The sequence below is a fragment of the Puma concolor genome, chromosome F2 (assembly GCF_028749965.1).
Source record: "Puma concolor isolate L17-30 chromosome F2, mPumCon1.1.hap2, whole genome shotgun sequence".
In the NCBI taxonomy this organism is placed as follows: domain Eukaryota; kingdom Metazoa; phylum Chordata; class Mammalia; order Carnivora; family Felidae; genus Puma; species Puma concolor.
In genome coordinates, this window is record NC_141684.1 from 45,743,199 (window position 1) to 45,762,097 (window position 18,899).

At 40.1% G+C, this 18,899-nt stretch overlaps 1 protein-coding gene and 1 long non-coding RNA gene across 4 annotated transcripts in view; one reads left to right on the top strand and one right to left on the bottom strand.

Moving 5' to 3' along the window:
* NECAB1 (N-terminal EF-hand calcium binding protein 1) overlaps positions 1 to 18,899 on the bottom strand; it is a 194,402-nt gene that overhangs the window by 111,795 nt on the left and 63,708 nt on the right. For both annotated transcript variants that reach the window (XM_086695896.1, XM_086695895.1), the window contains exon 4: positions 2,043 to 2,068. In XM_086695896.1, the coding sequence (XP_086552022.1) occupies positions 2,043 to 2,068 (26 nt within the window). The remainder of the gene's footprint in view (positions 1 to 2,042; positions 2,069 to 18,899) is intronic.
* LOC147572000 (uncharacterized) overlaps positions 3,613 to 18,899 on the top strand; it is a 40,943-nt gene continuing 25,656 nt past the window's right edge. The window contains exons 1-2 of one of the 2 annotated variants that reach the window (XR_015246953.1): positions 3,613 to 3,954; positions 15,605 to 15,699. This is a non-coding gene — a long non-coding RNA (uncharacterized LOC147572000). Of the gene's footprint in view, positions 3,955 to 11,984; positions 12,100 to 15,604; positions 15,700 to 18,899 lie in introns of those variants that run through there. The other variant, XR_015246952.1, reaches the window with a different exon arrangement.

Sequence of the window (18,899 nt, forward strand, 5' to 3'; positions counted from 1 at the left end):
CAGGAAATCTGTTTTTCATGCCAATCAAATGTCATCCCTCCCATGCACCAGGGCAAATTTGTTCGGGATGTGAGTCAACAGATTTTACTTGCGTGCACTGAAGCATTTGGTTTTGATTAGAATCCAACTTAAATATTTGCTTTATATTTACAAAACAACAAGACATGAAACTATACTCTGGAAATTAAAATGCATATTCTTGAGCAGAGAGGGGGAGGATTATAACACACAATTGGGACTACAATCACTGGGTTTAAAAATACAGAGCAATTTGGTTGCATTAAAACCCCATATACTAGTTCCTTAACTATGGGGAAATTCATAGCCAAAGCTTTTTCTAAGTACAGAGTAGGTTTCTAATCGAGTTCTATTATTATAGAAGACAAGTTAAACTTTTTTTTTGTAGCGGATTAAGAAGATACACAATTACACTGAGAGGATAATGTAATACTCTTTGATGGCAATACATAAGCAACATAGCAAACAAGAACCATTAAATGTCTTCATCTTAAAAGCCCTTTTAACAGTGTGCTTTCTCAAGAGCCATGCCTACCTAAACAAAGTTAAATAGACAACAAAAAGAATTAAGTGAATGATTTGAGGAAATCCTTATTTTGGCCTAACCTATCTAGAAATGGGTCTCCCAACCTCACAAAACTATTGACATAATCTTCTCCATTTCCCTACTTCATCTCTCCACTTCACTGGCAGGGACCATCTGCCCATGGATGAGAATGGGTCACAACTTGACCTTGATCGTGATTGCTGTTCTTTAGAAAGCCTGGTGGCCAGGGTCCCCACGGGCCCTTTTGCCTCCTTGGCACAGTTTAATACCCATGTGTGGACAGATCATGGTTTGATTATGTGTAAAAGCATGTCAGGATTTCCTCCGTTTTTCTCTGCTAGTGTTTCATAACTAACAAAACATGAATTGCTTTAGTACCGAGATACCTTGCTTCTTCATCAACAGCTTGCTTTTCAGCTGGATTCTTCTCACGGAATACAAGATAGACACAATACAGGAACAGGAAATAGAGTTTTTTATGACCATTGGAAAATGTGAAACCTCATGGTTGGTGATTATCATATTTGTGTTGTCCAGAGTTCTTTTCTTGAAAGCTTGTATTCTGATATATTGTCTTGGCATATCCTCACTTGGTGTTGCTCTACCATTTTTGATGAAATGGAAGATAACCACTCTTGAATATTGTAAAATGGACTATGTGATGATTTGGTAAACTTCAAATATATAAGGATTATAAGATATTCAGGAAGTGCTTATGACTTCAATTAAGAGTTTCAAAGAATATCATCTATAAAATTATTTCTAAGAAGCCTAGACAATAAACTCAAACCTGGACAAGGTGTTATATATTTATCTTAAAACATAAAGCCTAAAACCTTCCAGTGTTCAGAGAAAAATGGCTGTTTCACACTGAATAGTCTCACAGTGCTCCACAATTTACTCAAAACAAAAGATAAATCTCAGAAATATTTGCCTTCCCACAGTCCTAGCCTTTGACTTTTGTTTCCAACCACAAAGATGAAGAAAATAATAGAAGAGGCTATTAAATCAAGAATCTGTAGAAATTCCTCTCTCCATTGAAACTTGTTTTGCAAGTGACATTTAAAACTCCAAAACTGTTTAGGCAGGTATGGGACAGAGTTGTTTTTACATGTGAAGGGGGGTCAGTCTTGCAATCTATTTGAAAAGAATAATGAAGTTGTATTAAACACCAATTTAAAAATATATTCAAACTAGTGGAGAGTTTTCTACTAGAAACTAATTGTACCAAATGCAAACAAAATAACTCTCCTCCATGACCAAATTGAGTCCCAACTCTTTCTGCAATGAAAAACATGCTTGAGTAAAACTCAGTTAAGATAAATCCTTTGAGATCTCAATTATCTTTTATATTCCCAAATTCCTAATCTAGGACATTCATTTTAGGGTATATAGAAATTTATATAAGATGGCATTCTTTTTCATTCTAAAGCAAGTAGTGAGTTTGACTGCCTCCCCCTCTCCCAACACAACTTACCACATAGTTCTTCTGTGTCGAGATTGCTGAAAAGAAAAAAAAAAAATAGTTACTTTGGTAATATTTAAGTTTTTAAATAGTTAAGTACAGTTATTCCCCAATTTAGGTCACAATAATAATAGAGGATATGTAGTTATGGTATTTTTCATGTAAATTCTACGTTGTTTACTCAATTATGTTAACAATGATTATATCAGATTCTGTCTGTGAACAAATAATTGTTGGGGTTTGTGTTTTCCCCAGTATCATGCTGGGGAATACTGCATACTGGCTGAAGAATGAGAGGCTCTGGAGCCAGAATGCCTGAGTTCAAATCCTGACTCCACCATTTACCACCCTGGGACCCTGAGTACTTTGCATCCCTGGGTCTCGGTTCCTCAACCACAAGGTGGGGATAATAACTTCTGTTTCATATGAATGCAATAGGATGTGAATGGGTTAATAAATACAAAGCAGCTAAATGAGTGGCACAAAATAAGCACTTAATAAATGTTAGCTATCATGATTTCGGACTTGGTAGAACTACTAGAACTTCCATTATCTAAATTCAATCTTTGAGGGAAGTTTGACTCAATGTCTTCTTGGAATGATTTCTAAAACATAATGAAGAGTTACACGGCTTAATATTTACATGTAAACAACAGATGCCTTTTATGAATGTAACTATGGAACAGCAGATGAAATGTTAGTAGATATAATACATTCCTATCAGAATAGTGTCTTGACCGAGGAACGCTTGGTAAAGGAATGCAAGAATGGTCCAAAATCAGGCAATAAATAAATACAACACTACACTGTAACTTAAAGGAGAAAATTCATATTAACTACTAGATGAGACATTAATAAAATTTTAATTTTAGAAAGTTCATTTAAAATTTTTTTGAAGTTTACTTATTTTGAGAAAGAGAGAGAGGGAGGGGCAGAGAGAGAGAGAGAAAGAGAAGGAGAGAGAGAATCCCAAGCAGGCTCTGCACTGTCAGCACAGAGCCTGATGTGGGCTCAAACTCACGAACCTGTGAGATCATGACCTGAGCCAAAATCAACGGTTGGATGGTTAACCAACTGAGTCACGCAGGCACCCCATTAATTTTAGCGAATTTAAATGAAATTGAAATAAAAGTAAATCTCTTAAAGATTAGAAAGACTTACTAAGAGTCAGCTGCCAAGCACCAATTGACTGAAAATCTTGTACTTCATACAACCGCCACAGATCAAAGTTCAACGTAAATAACCATCATGATCCAGTTATCGTCTACACAGCAGTCAGGGTTGCTGGACACTGGGTCATTTTACCAGTCCCGTCGCTAATCGTAGTGTGATTTTAAATTCAGGATTCTATCCTCAGACATTGAGTATTTGATCTTGGATAAAGGGCATCTCCTTCCTTAAGCAGATCTCTTTGTAAAGCTGTATGTGCCACCAGGCAGAACATGTAAAGTCTTCTGCGGAAGTTTTGGGGTAGGCTTCTGTTCATTCATTTATCCCACGGGCTTTCACCGCTACACGCCATGCATTGTTCTGTCATAATCAACCAGGTGGCAACAGATCCTGAGAAGAGTATGACCAATCACTAGTCTCTAGCAACTGGATAGAGCTAAACTCAGAGAGTAAGTAACTAAAATGCAATTAAATTGCTGCTATGGGGGAAGTGGTTGACCTCAAGGTCAGCAGTGACTCCAGAGGATAAAATTTTGAGTTTAAAGAGGAGTAGAAAAGGCAGACAAAGGAAGACCATTCCAGTGAGAAGAAACACTATTTGCAATAACAACTACAAATGCGAGGAGTAGTTCCTGTGGCTGCAACATAGGCCATTAATGAAGAATGGGACCAAACAATGAAAAGCCTCCTGTGATAACCTAGTAGGTTTCTTGGTTCTCTTGCCAATTTGGAATCATAGAGGATTTTAAAGAAGGTGAGTGACATCATCAGATTTATACTTTAGGAAGGTCACTGACAGACGGGTTGAGGTTAGATAAAAAGAGGGCGAAAAGAGGCCAAGAGACCAATGTGGACATTGTTACTAGACTCTGGGCCAGCTGATCCCAGATTGGAGGGTAGAACCCAAGGGGTGTGCGAGGCCATCCACTGGAGGCAAGAAGATATACTTCAACTTTATACACACACACACACTTAAAACTTTTTATTTTGAAATAATTTCAAAATCTACAAAAGTGCCCTTCACCTAACCCCTCCCCCAGTTGTCAATATTTTATTTCATTTGTCTTACCACCTTCTTTATTTTCTCTGTTTATGTCTTTTCAAACCATTTGATTGTACGTTGCAGATATGATATCCCTTTACCTCTAAGTACATCAGTGTATATTTTCTATAAACAAGGAAGAAACTTACATACAAATGAAATTAATATCCATTCAATGCCATTATCAAATCCAGCAGTTCTCAAATATTTGTATTTGTATTTAACTTTATGCCTTTTCATTTCTTTTTGTGTAACTTTATAGTGTATTAATATTAATACAGTGGTGCACACATAGGATTTGTAAGTCTTTATATGGATTTTGAGGCAAAAAGCAGTAGCTAATATGGGAGCTTGGAGGAGGGGGCAAAAAGAATAGACAGATGTGAAGAATTTTGAGGGAAAACCATCAAAACTTGGAATCCTGTTGGATTCAGAATTAGATCACTTAGAAATTTTTAGTATCATTTCAAACATTTTGTTCATTAAAATACAGGTCATTTCCTAACCTTACTGTTTTCACAGAACTTCAGACTTAAAAAGGACATTAAAGGTCACTTTTTGTTTTTGTATTTTCTTCAGAATGGTTCACAGGTTCATAATGAGATTTCTTTTTCATTTCAAAGGAATAAACAGCCCAATCCATTATGAAAATTAAATTACGTGGAATATATCCTAAAACATAGTAGTTCAGAGTAATTTGAATGACATTAGCTGCACTTGTTCCTTAATAAAAGGCTATGTTCCTAAAGTACTATAGTGCTCCTCTCCTTAAACATTCTTTAGCTCTTTCTGTGCTATGTTGTTTGTAGTAGGTGATAAAGCATAGTTCTTTTTTCTTTTTCAATTTTATTTATTTTGAGAGAGACAGAGAGAGTGCGAGCTGGGGAGGGGCAGAGAGAGAGGGAGAAGCTTAAGCAGGCTCCGCAATGTCAGCACATGGCCCCACGCAGGCTCGAACTCAAGAACTGAACCGTGAGATCATGACCCGAGCCAAAATTAAGAGTTGGATGCTCAACTGACTGAGCCACCCAGGTGCCGCCAGTTCTTTTTTTATAGTAGACTTACCTGTGTGAATTCTATAGGATTGATTTCTTACAGGATACCTCCAGCCTGTAGTAACGTGGGATTGTAAAGGAATATTAAGCCGTAGATGAGCCTAGAGGATATCCGATAGCATGGGATATTGTTCGGTTTCTTTTCATGTTTGTAGCAAGAAAACCTATACTCTTTTAGCTATGCCATTTTTTTTTTAAAGAAAGCTAAATGGAAAGAATAAATGCTAGTTACATTGTAAACATTCTTACTGAAACAGAATCAGAGGGGGTGTTACTATCAGAATGCATTCTCCGCTAGATGCCAAAGAGGGGTAAAGAACAAACATATTCATTGCAGCCTGACTGACAACTGTGGGGAAAAATTGAAACAAACTAAATGTTCATTAGCTGAATAACTAAACTGCATATCATTATATAATCATTAAAATGTATCCACAGAGTTGTCAATAGCTTGAAAAATGCTTAAGTTTAGAAGTTACGTAAAAATGTGAAACCAGATATAAATGGTATATATAGAACCAAAAAATGTGACTTGGGAAGAAGTGAGGAACCATATCAACAGCAGATCGCATTGCTTCTGGATGCTAGGACTTTGGGTGGGTTTGCTCTTTCCTTCTTTACAGCTTTCGAAACCTTTGTTTTTCTTATCATTACAAGGTTTCATTTATACTGGAAAAAGTGTACTTCATGATTAAAAGCAAACTGAAGCAGGAAAAGATGTTAAGCATAAAAGGCAAGGTTCATGTCATTCTGTACACATGACTTGACTTGTGAATCCATTTAGTATAAGTTACAATATACCTGTCCGTTTGGATTTGCCACTCAATTTTGCAAAAGCACCCCTCAGAAACTCCAAGAACAGCAAGGACAAGATACACTGCATGCCATTCATTTACAAGTCTTGGGGACAGCTGAAGTTGTTTTGATTTGATCTTCTGTGTTGGGCACTCTGAGTTCGGATGAACTAAACTGCTCTCCTGAGGAGTATGTCTACCGTCAAGAAAAGAGAAAATATTTGGGAAGTCCAGACTGATTTCTACTTGAGAATTCAGAATCTTTCTAATAGAACCTTTTACATGCCAGCTCTCAATTCTAGGATCCACCTCAAAATAGTCTTGGCTTCATGTTAACATTCTTAGTCATCTCTGAAGTATTTTCTAACAGAGTTGGCTGCCTTGCTGTATAAATAAGTAACTCTCTTGCTGAAAAACCACCATTCTGAACTCCTTCTTTGCTTCTGATTATATTCAAGATTTTTAGCTTCTTCCTCAAAATTAATACACTGTGGATCTTAGCAGGAATCTTTAAAGTCTAAGTTCTAGCTCACCTTTTACTGACCTTCCAGTGCATCCCTCAGCCGCCTGAATATCACCAGTGTAAACAGGTTTCTTCTTCAGTGGACAAAAGTTTGCTAAACACTGCTAAGCTTCCTAATAACCTGAAGGAGTTAACACTGGCCTCCAAAGAGGTTTACTTCTAGACAGTATTTGAGGCAAGGAGAATGTGACTCAATGAGCCATGCACTTAGCTCCTCCCTGATGGGAGCACTGTAGTGATACCCACTTGGGTTTATCGGCAGACTAGCAGGCTGGCTACGTCACAAATATGCTCAGCCATCACAGTGTTCATTTTACAGAAGAATATCACGATCTTCCAATTCACTAAGAATAATCCGAGCAGAATATCTTTCTGTTAGCATCAGAGCAACTGTGTTCAGCTAGTTCTGACTCACCAAGCAAAACAGCATTAAGGAAAATCAACAGAAGCAGTATCGGAAGATCCGAATGATAAAGGACCTGACCTTGCAAATAATGTTGGGATAGATTGTAATTCCATGATGTGTATATGTACTTGATCACACAAGAATCCCCGCCCCACCAGAGGGACAGGGCAGATTGTGAGAGAGACTGGAGCCTAGAATGGGATGTGCCTCCTGGGGGAGATCAGGTGCTACAGACACAAACTGAACTGAGGTGAGCGCTCTCAGCTGAGAGACATCCATCTAGAGGACAACAGAGACAGAACAGGGGCCAAAGGGATTTTAGGAGCAGATTCTTTTCAGATATCCTCATAGGTGGGTCAGGGGAGGGGGCAAATTACTTTAGTCACCAGACCCCTGACCCAAGAACTGAATATGAGGGCCCAGCATGAATGCAGGTCCTTGCTTATAAAAGAACAGCAATACCACAAGGGTTATCAAATAGGGGCTTGGGCCGTGCAATGAGCCAAGGAAACCAGAACCAGGCCAGAAATGGAGATTGTTTTTAAACATTAAAATTTTTTCCCAGTGTAAAATGATTACCACAATCAGGCTGATGAACGCATTCATCATTTCACATAATTACCATCTTTTTTAAGATTCGTTCTTATAATCAAGACAAATACTCAGTTGTCAGAAGCAAGACAATAAATGAGGCCAGGCTATCAACATGGTTGACATGATGTGGCATTCCAGGACAACCGAGTAAACACTCGTAAGAGCTCTGTAAATCCCTTCTGCTGAAGGCCACAATTGTTCCTAGAGCCAAAAGTGAGTCAGACCCTGTGATTACCTGTGAAATGGTCCCAAGGATATGGAGATGAGGGCTACGGAGTGTTGTAGGCAGGCAGCATTTGGCAAGCAGCTGGCTCTAAGTGCAGGCTTAGAGTCTATAGTGATCATAACAGACTTTGCATTTGGGTGTCCTCTATAGGAGGAATTTGTAGGAGGTACCACACGCAAGAGTCTGAACCCTGCTCATACTGGGGCCAATTAAGGACCGACTATTTTCACATATAAACACAATGTCTCATGCGAGAGACAAAATGAGATTGGAAAATCATTGCTTTTCCAGTCGAAAGTTAATCATTTACTCCCCCAAGATACAGTAAACATTTGCTGCGTGCATTGTACTGGGTTGACCTGTGTCCCCCAAGAAGATCCGTTCAAGTTTTAAACCCCATACCTACGCCTATGGTCTTGTTTGGAAATAGGATCCTTGCAGATGTAATCAAGTTAAGATGAGGCCATACTGAGTGAGGGTTGGCCTTAATCCAGTGATGCGATCTGTAGAAGGGAAGGGAAGCTTGGATTCAGAGACAGACAGGGAGGCAGAGCCTGGCATGATGCTGCCATAAGTCAAGAATACCAACGCTCACCAGCAACTATCAGCTAGCAGCTGGAAGAAGCAAGGAAGAATACCCGCCCTGGAGCTTTCAGAAAAAGCATGGCCCTTGATGAGACTTCTAGCTTCCAGAAAAAATTTGATATTTGAGGCTACCCAGTCCGTGGTACTTGGTCACGTACCTGGGAAGCTACTACGTGTTTTGCTACACACTGTGGGAGGTTCAAAAGTCACACACACAAAATAGTACCGTCTTTTCCCTTCTGTGTCATTTTAGTAACCCTGGAGCATTTGGTGAACTGAAGAGCTGGTTCAAAAGTTCTTACTAAAAGTTGTTACTACGTTGCATTAGATGAATGGAAGTCTAGGAATTCCAAATGAAAGCTTACGCTACCCTGAGGAGTCAACTATGGGGAAAAATAAAAATAACAAATTAAAAAAAAACAAGAACTCAAAGTTAAATGGAACATACACGGAGTACTTGACATATGCCAGGTGCAACAGTGTTGAGAGCTTTATCTGGTGTGTCTAACTTCCTACATCTCTGATTTCACCATCCCCATTGTACAACTAGGGGACTAGGTCTTAGGTGAAGGTAAGCAACTTGTCTGAAGTCACACATCTATCGAGTGGCAGGGCCAGGATTCAAACCCAGGTACCTTTGACTCAAGAATGCTCTTAACCATTCTTTACCATTCTGGACTCAATAATAGATATTTGGAGTCATCACATGTGGGTACTCAAAACCATAGGAATAGTCAAACTGCACAGTGTTTGTAGCAGGAACCATGGACGAATTTTCATTCAGAGTCTTCAATCTAAAACATCCCGTCATCACACCTACCAAAGGTGAGGATAGCGAGCTCTCCAATTTGCGCTTCCTCCACCCAACTCTGAAGTCACACAAGGGCAGGTACTTTATCCCACTTACTGTATAACAAATATTAAAAACAGGAACTGACACAAGGCATGGATTAACGATTAGTACTTTTTGAACTGAATCCTAGAGATGACCCTAATTTAAGACACCAGTACAGAATAATTCCATTTACGATGCATGAAAACAATTAAAAACCTGGCAACATATCTAACCAAGGATGTGAAAGATTGCTGCACTGAAATCTATAAGACATTGATGAAAGGCACCGAAGACACAAATAAGAGGAAGATATTCTGTGCTCATGGATTGGAAGAATATTAATACTATTCAAAGCAATCTATAAATTCAGTGCAATCCCTATCAAAAGTCCAATGTCATTTTTCAGAAGTAGGAAAAATAATCCTAAAATGTGTAGGCAATCACCAAAGACCCCAAACAGCAATCTTGTGAAGGAAGAATGAGGCTGGAGGCATCATGTTCCCTGATTTCAAACTTTATATATTATAAACCTAGGATAATCAAGACACTATGTTATCAGCATAAAAACATGTATCTATTGAACAGACTAGAGAGCCCAGAAATAAACCCATCAATTACAATTGACAACTGACAGTCAATTTATCTCAAAGGTGCCAAGAATACACAATAGGGAAAAGACAGCGTCTTTAATAAATGGTGCTGGGAAATGTGGACAGTCACATACAAAGAATGAAACTGGACCCCCATCTTACACCATACACAAACCTGAGCTCAAATTGATTAGGCTTAAATTTAAAATGGAAGTTAAATACTTAAATATAAGACCTTAAACGACAAAACTCCTTGAAGAAAACACAGCAGTGTGAACAACTTGACACTGAGCGTTGGCAATGACTTTTTTGGACATGGCACCCAACGTAAAGGCAATAAAAGAAAAAACAAACAAGCGGGACTTATCAACTAAAAAGCTTTTCCACAGCAAAGGAAACTAGTAACAAAATGAAAAGACAATCTATGGAATGGGAGAAAATATTTGCTAATTGTATATCTGATCCGGGGTTAATATCCAAAACATATACAGAACTCCAATAACTCACTAGCCAAAACCCAAATAAATCTCACTGAAAAATTGCCAGAGGGCTTGAACAGACATTCTTCAAGACATACAAATGGCCAACAGGTGCATGACAGGGTGCTCAACATTACTAATTATCAGGAAAATGCAAATCAAAACCATACTGAGATAACACCTTACAACTGTCAGAATGGCTATCATCCAGAAGATAATAAATAACACGTGTTGGTGGGAGAATGGAAAAGAGGTAATCTTGATGCGCAATTGGTGGGAATGCAAATGCGTACAGCACTATGGAAAACAGTATGGAGGGTCCTAAGAAAACTAGCGATAGAACTACCATATGATCTTGTAATCCCACTTCGGGGTATTCATATGAAGAAAATAAAAACACTAGTCAAAAAGATCTTCACATTGCAGCATTGTGTACAATATCCAAGATATGGAAACAACCTAAGCGCCTATTGACAGATGAGTGGATAAAGAAGTTGTAAGACATACATATGAGTATTACCCAGCCATGAAAAAGGGAATCCTAACACTTGGAAAGACATAGATGGACGCGGAAAGCATTGTGGTATGTGAAACAAGACAAAGACAAATGCCAGGTTCCAAATACTGGAAAGGAGCCTAAAGAGGATGGGTGGGTGAAGAACCAGCTGATACTGAGGTCTCAGAAGTCAAGAAGAGAGGTCCAAGAGTTCTCTAGACTGAAGACAAGACACAACAATGAATGAGGAAGAACCGGTACGCTTCACATTTAATGTCTTGGGCAACTTTTGAACAACCGTTTCAGTCCTCCCCTGAAATTGGGAGCCTGGGAAATGCAGGCAGTGAGAGGAGTTCAAAGGAAGACAGAATGTTCTATTCCCAGCCCCCACAGGCAGAGAGGAAAGGGTGGTAACAGGTGGAGAGGGGCCAAGTAGATACAGGGAAGAGGAATCTGAGGCCCAGGTGTAGCCTTAAGGAGGGGGAAGCATATTTCTTTGTCCAAGCCTAAAATTTAAAAAAAAAAAAAGAGACATCTAATTGGTTCATATCCATGTCTGTTTTCTAGTTAAGAGGTTTCTAAATCTGGCTGAGCATCTGAACCACCTGGAGAAAAATTTTTTATGTAGATTTTCAGGCATAACACTGAGAGATTATGCTTTAAAAATTCAAGACGTGGTTCAAGAATCTCTTCTTTAAGACTCTGCCAAGGTGACTTTAGTAAACAGCCTTTACCTTTAACACTATTTCTCAAATCGAATTATTTCTTAGAAGTGAAACAATCTGCAAAGAATATCTGCTGCACTGTAAGTGGTAGCTTAAATTTATTACAATTATATACTCCACGTTACTAGCATAAGGTCGATAATTATACCAACGGGATATCCTCTATTTACTTACTTCTTCTGGCTCTTCGTAAGTCCAACTTCCATTTGGTAGCAGACAGAACCCGCTCATACACAAGGTCAGTTCCAAATAAATATAGCACATTTGACCCTGCTCTCTTGCAAGCCATACACGTTGCCTAGTAGAGAAGACCGACTTGAGTAAAAATTCTCCTGGGTCACGTTAAGGTGCCATTGCATCTTTTCCCTCAGGGCTTCCTATCCGCGTAGCTTCGGTGTATCCGTTGCTGACACTAATGCTTACTTTCATCTCCCGTCCCGTCTTCAAATTCAAACCTCATTCTGGCTTCTGCGATCAATCACCTTTTGGGCTTTTCCGGTTGGCCAGGCTGCCGGCTTTGACATGAGCGCCTCTCAGCCCTGAGTGTAGGTAAGAATCACGTAGAGGGCTTGTTAAACAGACTGCTGAGCCCCACGCCCAGAGATGGTCTATTATGAGGAGTGGCCCATGAGTTTGCATTTCTCTTGAGCTTCTCTTGAGCGGCAGGGATGCCGCTGTGGCTACTGGTTCCAGGACCGTAGTTGAAGTAGCACTAACTGAAGCTGAGTGCAGCCTCTTGTCTTGGTCTACTTTTATTTATTTTTTTAATGTTTATTTTTGAGAGCGAGAGAGAAAGAATGAGCATGAGTGGGAGAGAGGCAGAGAGGTGGGGGGAGAAGGGAAGGAGGGGGGGGGCGGACAGAGGATCCGAAGCAGGCTCTGCATGGACAGCAGAAAGCCTGACGCAGGGCTCAAACCCATGAGCTGTGAGATGATGCCCTAAGCCAAAGTCAGACACTTAACCGACCCAGCCACCCAGGTGCCTCTTTCTTGGTCTACTTTGGACCGAGACTTTCTACAACCCTCACGTCATGAGCCACAAGCGTCCTCGGTCAGCTGCCAGCTGGCCCTGCCTCACCTGTACTAAGTTGTTCACAGCACGTGAAGAGAGTCTTCTCTAATTACGGCAGGCATTTGTGAATAGATTGCCTTCAAACCTCCCTTTTGAGGATTCAAACAGGATGTTAAGTCAGTTTTCTCCACGGCCCTGATGTTGAACAGATTTTCTGTGCACAAATAATGTTAAAAATTGCATCTTGAACGTTATGTCAGGTATAAAAGTTGCACAGGAGAGAATATAACGGATCTATGTTTTACACTGATTCTTTTGCAAAGTTTTTCATACGTAGGAAAGAAAAAAAAACCCACTCTGACTTTACAGTTAGTTGTATCGGTAAGGAAATATTGGAGAGGAGGTTCAGGGAAAAAAAATAAAAATTTACCAGACACTGTTTCCATCATACTGTGATTTATAACTGCCGAAGCATAAAATAAGTATAAGCAGTTGCTGTGGCTTTAACATTATACTCTTAACTGTTGGAGGATTTTGAGCTCTAATTGGCTGACCGACGTCCATATCTCCCAGAACTAAAAAGCTGTCCCATGGCTCATATCCTCAGATATGGATATGCGACTCGCCCCCGCTCCAATTCCTTTTTCTGTTTTGTCTCACTGCCACCTCTCCGTTGCTCAACGCCAAGCCCCCTCCCCTGCTGCCCCCATCACGGCTTCCAGTATCTGCCAGAGAGTTCTTCCCTTTTATTTGTCTAACTTTCTTCACTCTTATTTCTTCCACCTCCTGCCATTTCTCATACCAATTAGTTTTGACATTGAAAAGATAAGCCTTCGTAACTCAGTAGACATAGCTTGCTTATTCTGCTCATCTCTTCCATTCTTCTCTACCATCATCCCCTACCTGTGGGAAACCTGCCCTCAACTAGATGTTTCTGGTGGGGCTGTTGATCAGAATACCCCATATCTGCCTTACTCAACCCAACCCATTTGGTCGCATGCATGTACATGAAAATATTCTCCTTTCGCCTTGGCTGTGATGATGGCCCCCAGTCGAGCACACTGTACAAGTGGGGCTGTTTAGAGTACTCCTTTGGGATTTTATGTATGGGACAGCTCTGGAGGGTCTGAGGTAGTATGATAGAGCCTTACTGCCACTCACCCACCTCACCACATGGCAGAATCTTATCTGTGCTAGAATGGACCGTGACAATCCTGAGAGAGAAATGACTGGAGAGAAGGGCAGGACATGGAGTGGGACGGAATGAATGAATAAATAAAAGCAATGACCCCAAGTCCCTAGAATCCCTGTGACAAGCTTTACACCATCCCCCGGTCATGGAATCAATGAATTCTCTCTCTCCCTCTTTCTTACTCTGGTCTGAGTTTAGTTTCTGCCACCTGTGGCTGAAAAAGGTCTGAGAGTTCATAACCAATGATAGCACTTCTTCTCTACCAAAGGGAAAGTTACTCTTCCCTGCACACGGGACATTAAAATATGGGACTTTTGCAGGCTCAGCTGTGTCTGCTCCTGAGTGAGGTTAAGCCCTTCCTTTCCTCCTTCCATGTCAGAGTTGTGTCTTATCTAGCTCCTTCTCCACTTGGAACTCAGAAACATTCTCCAGGGTAGTGTTTCTCAAACTCTCTGTGGGGAAGGATGAGATTTTTTTTTTTTTTCAACGTTTATTTATTTTTGGGACAGAGAGAGACAGAGCATGAACGGGGGAGGGGCAGAGAGAGAGGGAGACACAGAATCGGAAACAGGCTCCAGGCTCTGAGCCATCAGCCCAGAGCCTGACACGGGGCTTGAACTCACAGACCGTGAGATCGTGACCTGGCTGAAGTCGGACTCTTATCCGACTGCGCCACCCAGGCGCCCCAAGGATGAGATTTTTAAATTTCCACTTTCTGCCAGAGTGATGGTTTTGTAAAAAACTATAAAAATGAATTACTAGACCATGTGCTTGGATATCGTAGCGATGTCAAAATGCTATGGAAGTTTCTAAATACTGTCAAGTTTTCTTCATATCGCATCATGGACAAGTAACAGTTGGTGGGCCACAGACCGTCTGTGGCCTACACTTTGAGAAATGCCAATACAGAGAGCTGGTATAGTGCGACTGGTTTTAATACCTCTACTTTAATTTTCAGAATTTATTTATAAGAAACGTGTTTTGTATAGAAACAGCACGATATAAGATAAAAACCAGGGGCACCTGGGTGGCGCAGTCGGTTAAGCGTCCGACTTCAGCCAGGTCACGATCTCGCGGTCCGTGAGTTCGAGCCCCGCGACGGGCTCTGGGCTGATGGCTCGGAGCCTGGAGCCTGTTTCCGATTCTGTGTCTCCCTCTCTCTCCGTCCCTCCCCCGTTCATGCTCTGTCTCTCTCTGTCCCAAAAAAAATAAATAAATGTTGAAAAAAAAAAAAAAAAAGATAAAAACCAGAATCTGCTTCTGGTTCTGTCACAAATAAATTAGATATCTACGGTCTAATCTCTTAAAATAATTGGATTTTAGAAAAGCCTGAAGCCTGATTTTAACTGAAAAAAAGAAGCTTATGACACTAGGTCTTAAAGGGCTTTCAAAACACATCAAGAAAGTATTAAACATGCTAATACTCTCCCATCTCCTTATATATTACTTAATAAAATTTCCATGGAAAATGTTCTGTTTTGGCATCATATAAAATGGCTTCGTGCATAAGGGGTTTCACAAAATGTGTAAGTCTCACAAAACTCACACACAGATTTTTGTAAATATACAAAAAGCATCAGAAGATGGTCTTAATTTTTAAAAAGGCAGATATGACTAGCAATGTCTAAATCTTTTCAAAAGATGACAAGAACTAAGAAATAAAAAGGTTACTTTGGAGAGTAGGAAAAATTACGGGTTTGGGACATGTTTAAACCTTTCTTTTTATATGATAAAAAGCTGTTGTGCATAATTCTGAATCTGGTGTGCCTCAGAAAATGCCTGATCCTTCTTTCTGATATTTCTAAAATCCAGTCTTGTTGGCTTATTTCAAACATCGCTTTGCCTTTCAGAGTTCAATCTTTGTCATCACGCAAATAGTGTAAGAACGGCCAGTAGAAACATTCCAGGAAATTGTTCAATCTCGTGAAGAAAGACAGTTTTCAGAGTAAGAAATGAATTCTTCCTCTTTTTTTCTTCTTAAAATCAGTCTTGTGTTTTCACAAAAATTCACTCAAGTGCTTGATACATATATGAGGGGAAAATCAATTCTTCTGGGATTTACGTATGTTTTCGGAAAGGACAGAAATTGCAAAATGTAAGCACTATATTATGTTTAAAAATGCAAAATGCTAACCGTAAGTGAAAGAGGAGAGAGGTTATCATGTGGAATCAAGATATATGGTATCTATTCCAACGTTCTCATGTACTGTTAATAAGTTTCTGATGTTTAAGTTTTGTATGTGGGTTGGGGGAGAAGTAAGGAGAATACTTTATAACAACATTTTCAACTTTGCATGCACTTCCTATCTCCAATATCCAATAGAATCCATTCTATTCCACTTGTTAATCTATCCACTCAAAAACTGCCTAGTGATCTCATATTTAAAAAAAACAATTAAGGGGTGCCTGGGTGGCTCAGTCGGTTAAGCGTCCAACTTCGGCTCAGGGCGTGATCTCGCGGTCCGTGAGTTTGAGCCCCGTGTTGGGCTCTGTGCTGACGGCTCAGAGCCTGGAGCCTGTTTCAGATTCTGTGTCTCCCTCTCTCTGACCCTCCCCCGTTCATGCTCTGTCTCTCTCTGTCTCAAAAATAAATAAACATTAAAAAAAATTAAAAAAAATTAAGTTTATTTATTTTGAGAGACAGAGAGAGTGGAGGAGAGGCAGAAAGAGAGGGAGAGAAAGAATCCCAGGCAGTCTCCGTGCTATCAGCGTGGAGCCTGATGCAGGGCTCGAACTCATGAACTGTGAGATCATGACCTGAGCCGAAACCAAGAGTCAGATGCTTAACCAACCGAACCACCCAGGCGCTCTGATCTTACGTTTTTAAAAAATCACTCCCAGAGAAAAACCACATAAATTCAATCATGAACAAATACAAACATCTACATACATGTGCTGATCAATATATTCCTTCAGTGCCCTGCATATCCCCCTTCAGGACCAATACATGAACCTACCTCATTGGTTTGTTTCATCAGATGCCTCATTTTACTAAGATTTCCAAAACTCAATTTTGCAAAGCTTATCTGAAACATCACTGTTGCCACTGAAAGCTTCATCTTTATCATCATACATACGGTGTACCTGTGTGTTTGAGCAGGTGACAATCTATGACATGGCATAACATTCAAAAGGTAAGACAGCACCTCCAGTGATAACTGTTTCCCTCCCATCTCCTCCCCTACCCGTACAGTTCACTTCTAACAGGGGTGTCTACAATTTCCAACCCCGTGTGTACCTTTCCAATGACATCCTTACATACACTTAACCAGTTCATGCGTATGTATTTTCTCTTTTTTTTCTTTATCAAAAAGTAGCACCCTCTGCAGGCCATTCTATACTTGACAATATTTCTTGGACATCCTTACGTATCCATATATGTCTCAATCTTTAGTAGCTACGTACTTTTCTACCAAATGAAAGTACCACAATTTATGTATAGAGCCCCTATTCAATGAGTATAACTGTTAAGACAGGCTACCTCCAAACTAACTGAGAGGCCATTTATATAGAAAGAAATACCACATCAGTGTGTTCATGTCTGACTCATCCTCCCAAGTCCTGGCAATTCCCTCTGCAATTTATTGCTATGAGATAATGTCCCATTCTCAATGGACCAGTTTCATGCTTCACACCTCAGCTGGGATCTGTACTGCGAGGCAGGATCCTGTAGTGGCTGAGAATCAGGAGATCTGAGCTTGTGCCTGGCTCTACCTTTTACCAGATGGTAAACTTACCTTAGGCAAGTTACTTATATTTCTAGGCTAGAATTCCCTCATGTGTAATTAGGAATAATAATCACTATACCTTTCTCAAAGGATTACTTGTGAAGACTGTATAACCTAACATATGTAATGCCTTTAGCCCAGTGCCTGGAACATAATTAGTATCCCCCAAAGTGGTACCTCTCATTCCTAGGGACATTTAGATTAATTACGCTTCAGCAGAACAAAAGGGTGAGAGGTTCTCATTTATTTGCCATGTGACGGCATTTCCTTTACTGTTAACCATAAGGCACGGATCACCTTTTATTAGGGGAAGATGGTGTATATTGCAAGACCTACGCTGTCTTATTGCCAAGTTTTGATTATATCGTGGCAAAGGAAAGAGGACAAATGCATAAGATTCTCTTTAGTCTTTTATGTTTCCTAATGTCAGGGAAATTCTGCATGCTTTCTTCTTTGCCAGAAGCTCAAATGAGGAAGGGAAAGGTGGAACTACGTTTCATCATCGCCAGTCACATTGGATTATTCTGAGGGAGAGAAGTTCCTGTTAACACAGCCTTGTGGATGAACCTCTCCTTGATGGTCCTTCCTAAGATCAGAAGAGGGGACACTGAGGGGAGTGTCTTCAGTTCTCCTTAGACAATGGAAACAGTTCCATCAGAGACCTTATCATCACAGCAATCTGAGGAGCCAGTGTGGTAATACCTGATTGTTACCGAATGCTAATAAAGGGATCTGTAGAAGCCCTTATTCAGTATTTAGAGTACAGAGCCTTTCACTATAAAGGCTATAGTATAAAGTCTATATAGAGAAGAAATCTATTAATTAGTGTGAGACCTAAAAGGAAGAAAAAAAGATGATCTCTAGTATAAAAAATTCTCCCATAGAGTCCTAAGGCTTAGCTTTTCTTACACCACCCTTACAGTAGTAGGTATATTCCTCCTCCATGAACTGTGTTCCTTCTCTCCCCTGAACCTGGAAAGACCCTTCCTTCCTCCCTCCCTCCCTCCCTCTCAGATTGTCATGAGCCCCTTCGATGCTGGGTGTGTGTTCCATGTTCCTCACAATGTTGTTTCTGACCACGCTAGCCCTTCTTTACATCCATTCTCCTGAGCCCTCAGCTGTGATTCTTAGCCTTTCCTGCAACACTGACCCCACTGAGAATGTGATTAAAGCCATGGATCTTCTGTATCCATTTATCCACCTGAAAACTGCATATATACACATACGCAAAAACTAATTTGGCAGTTTGAGAACCCGCAAACCTATCCTTGAAATCCTAGGTTCTGTAACTTTTCTCTCCAAACCAACCAACTTGGTACTGCCTTGTATCGCCATTTAGCTGATAAACAGAATATATATGTTATCTCCCTTCTAGGTTAGTAAACTCCCGAACACTTAACTTGTTAGTATCATTCTC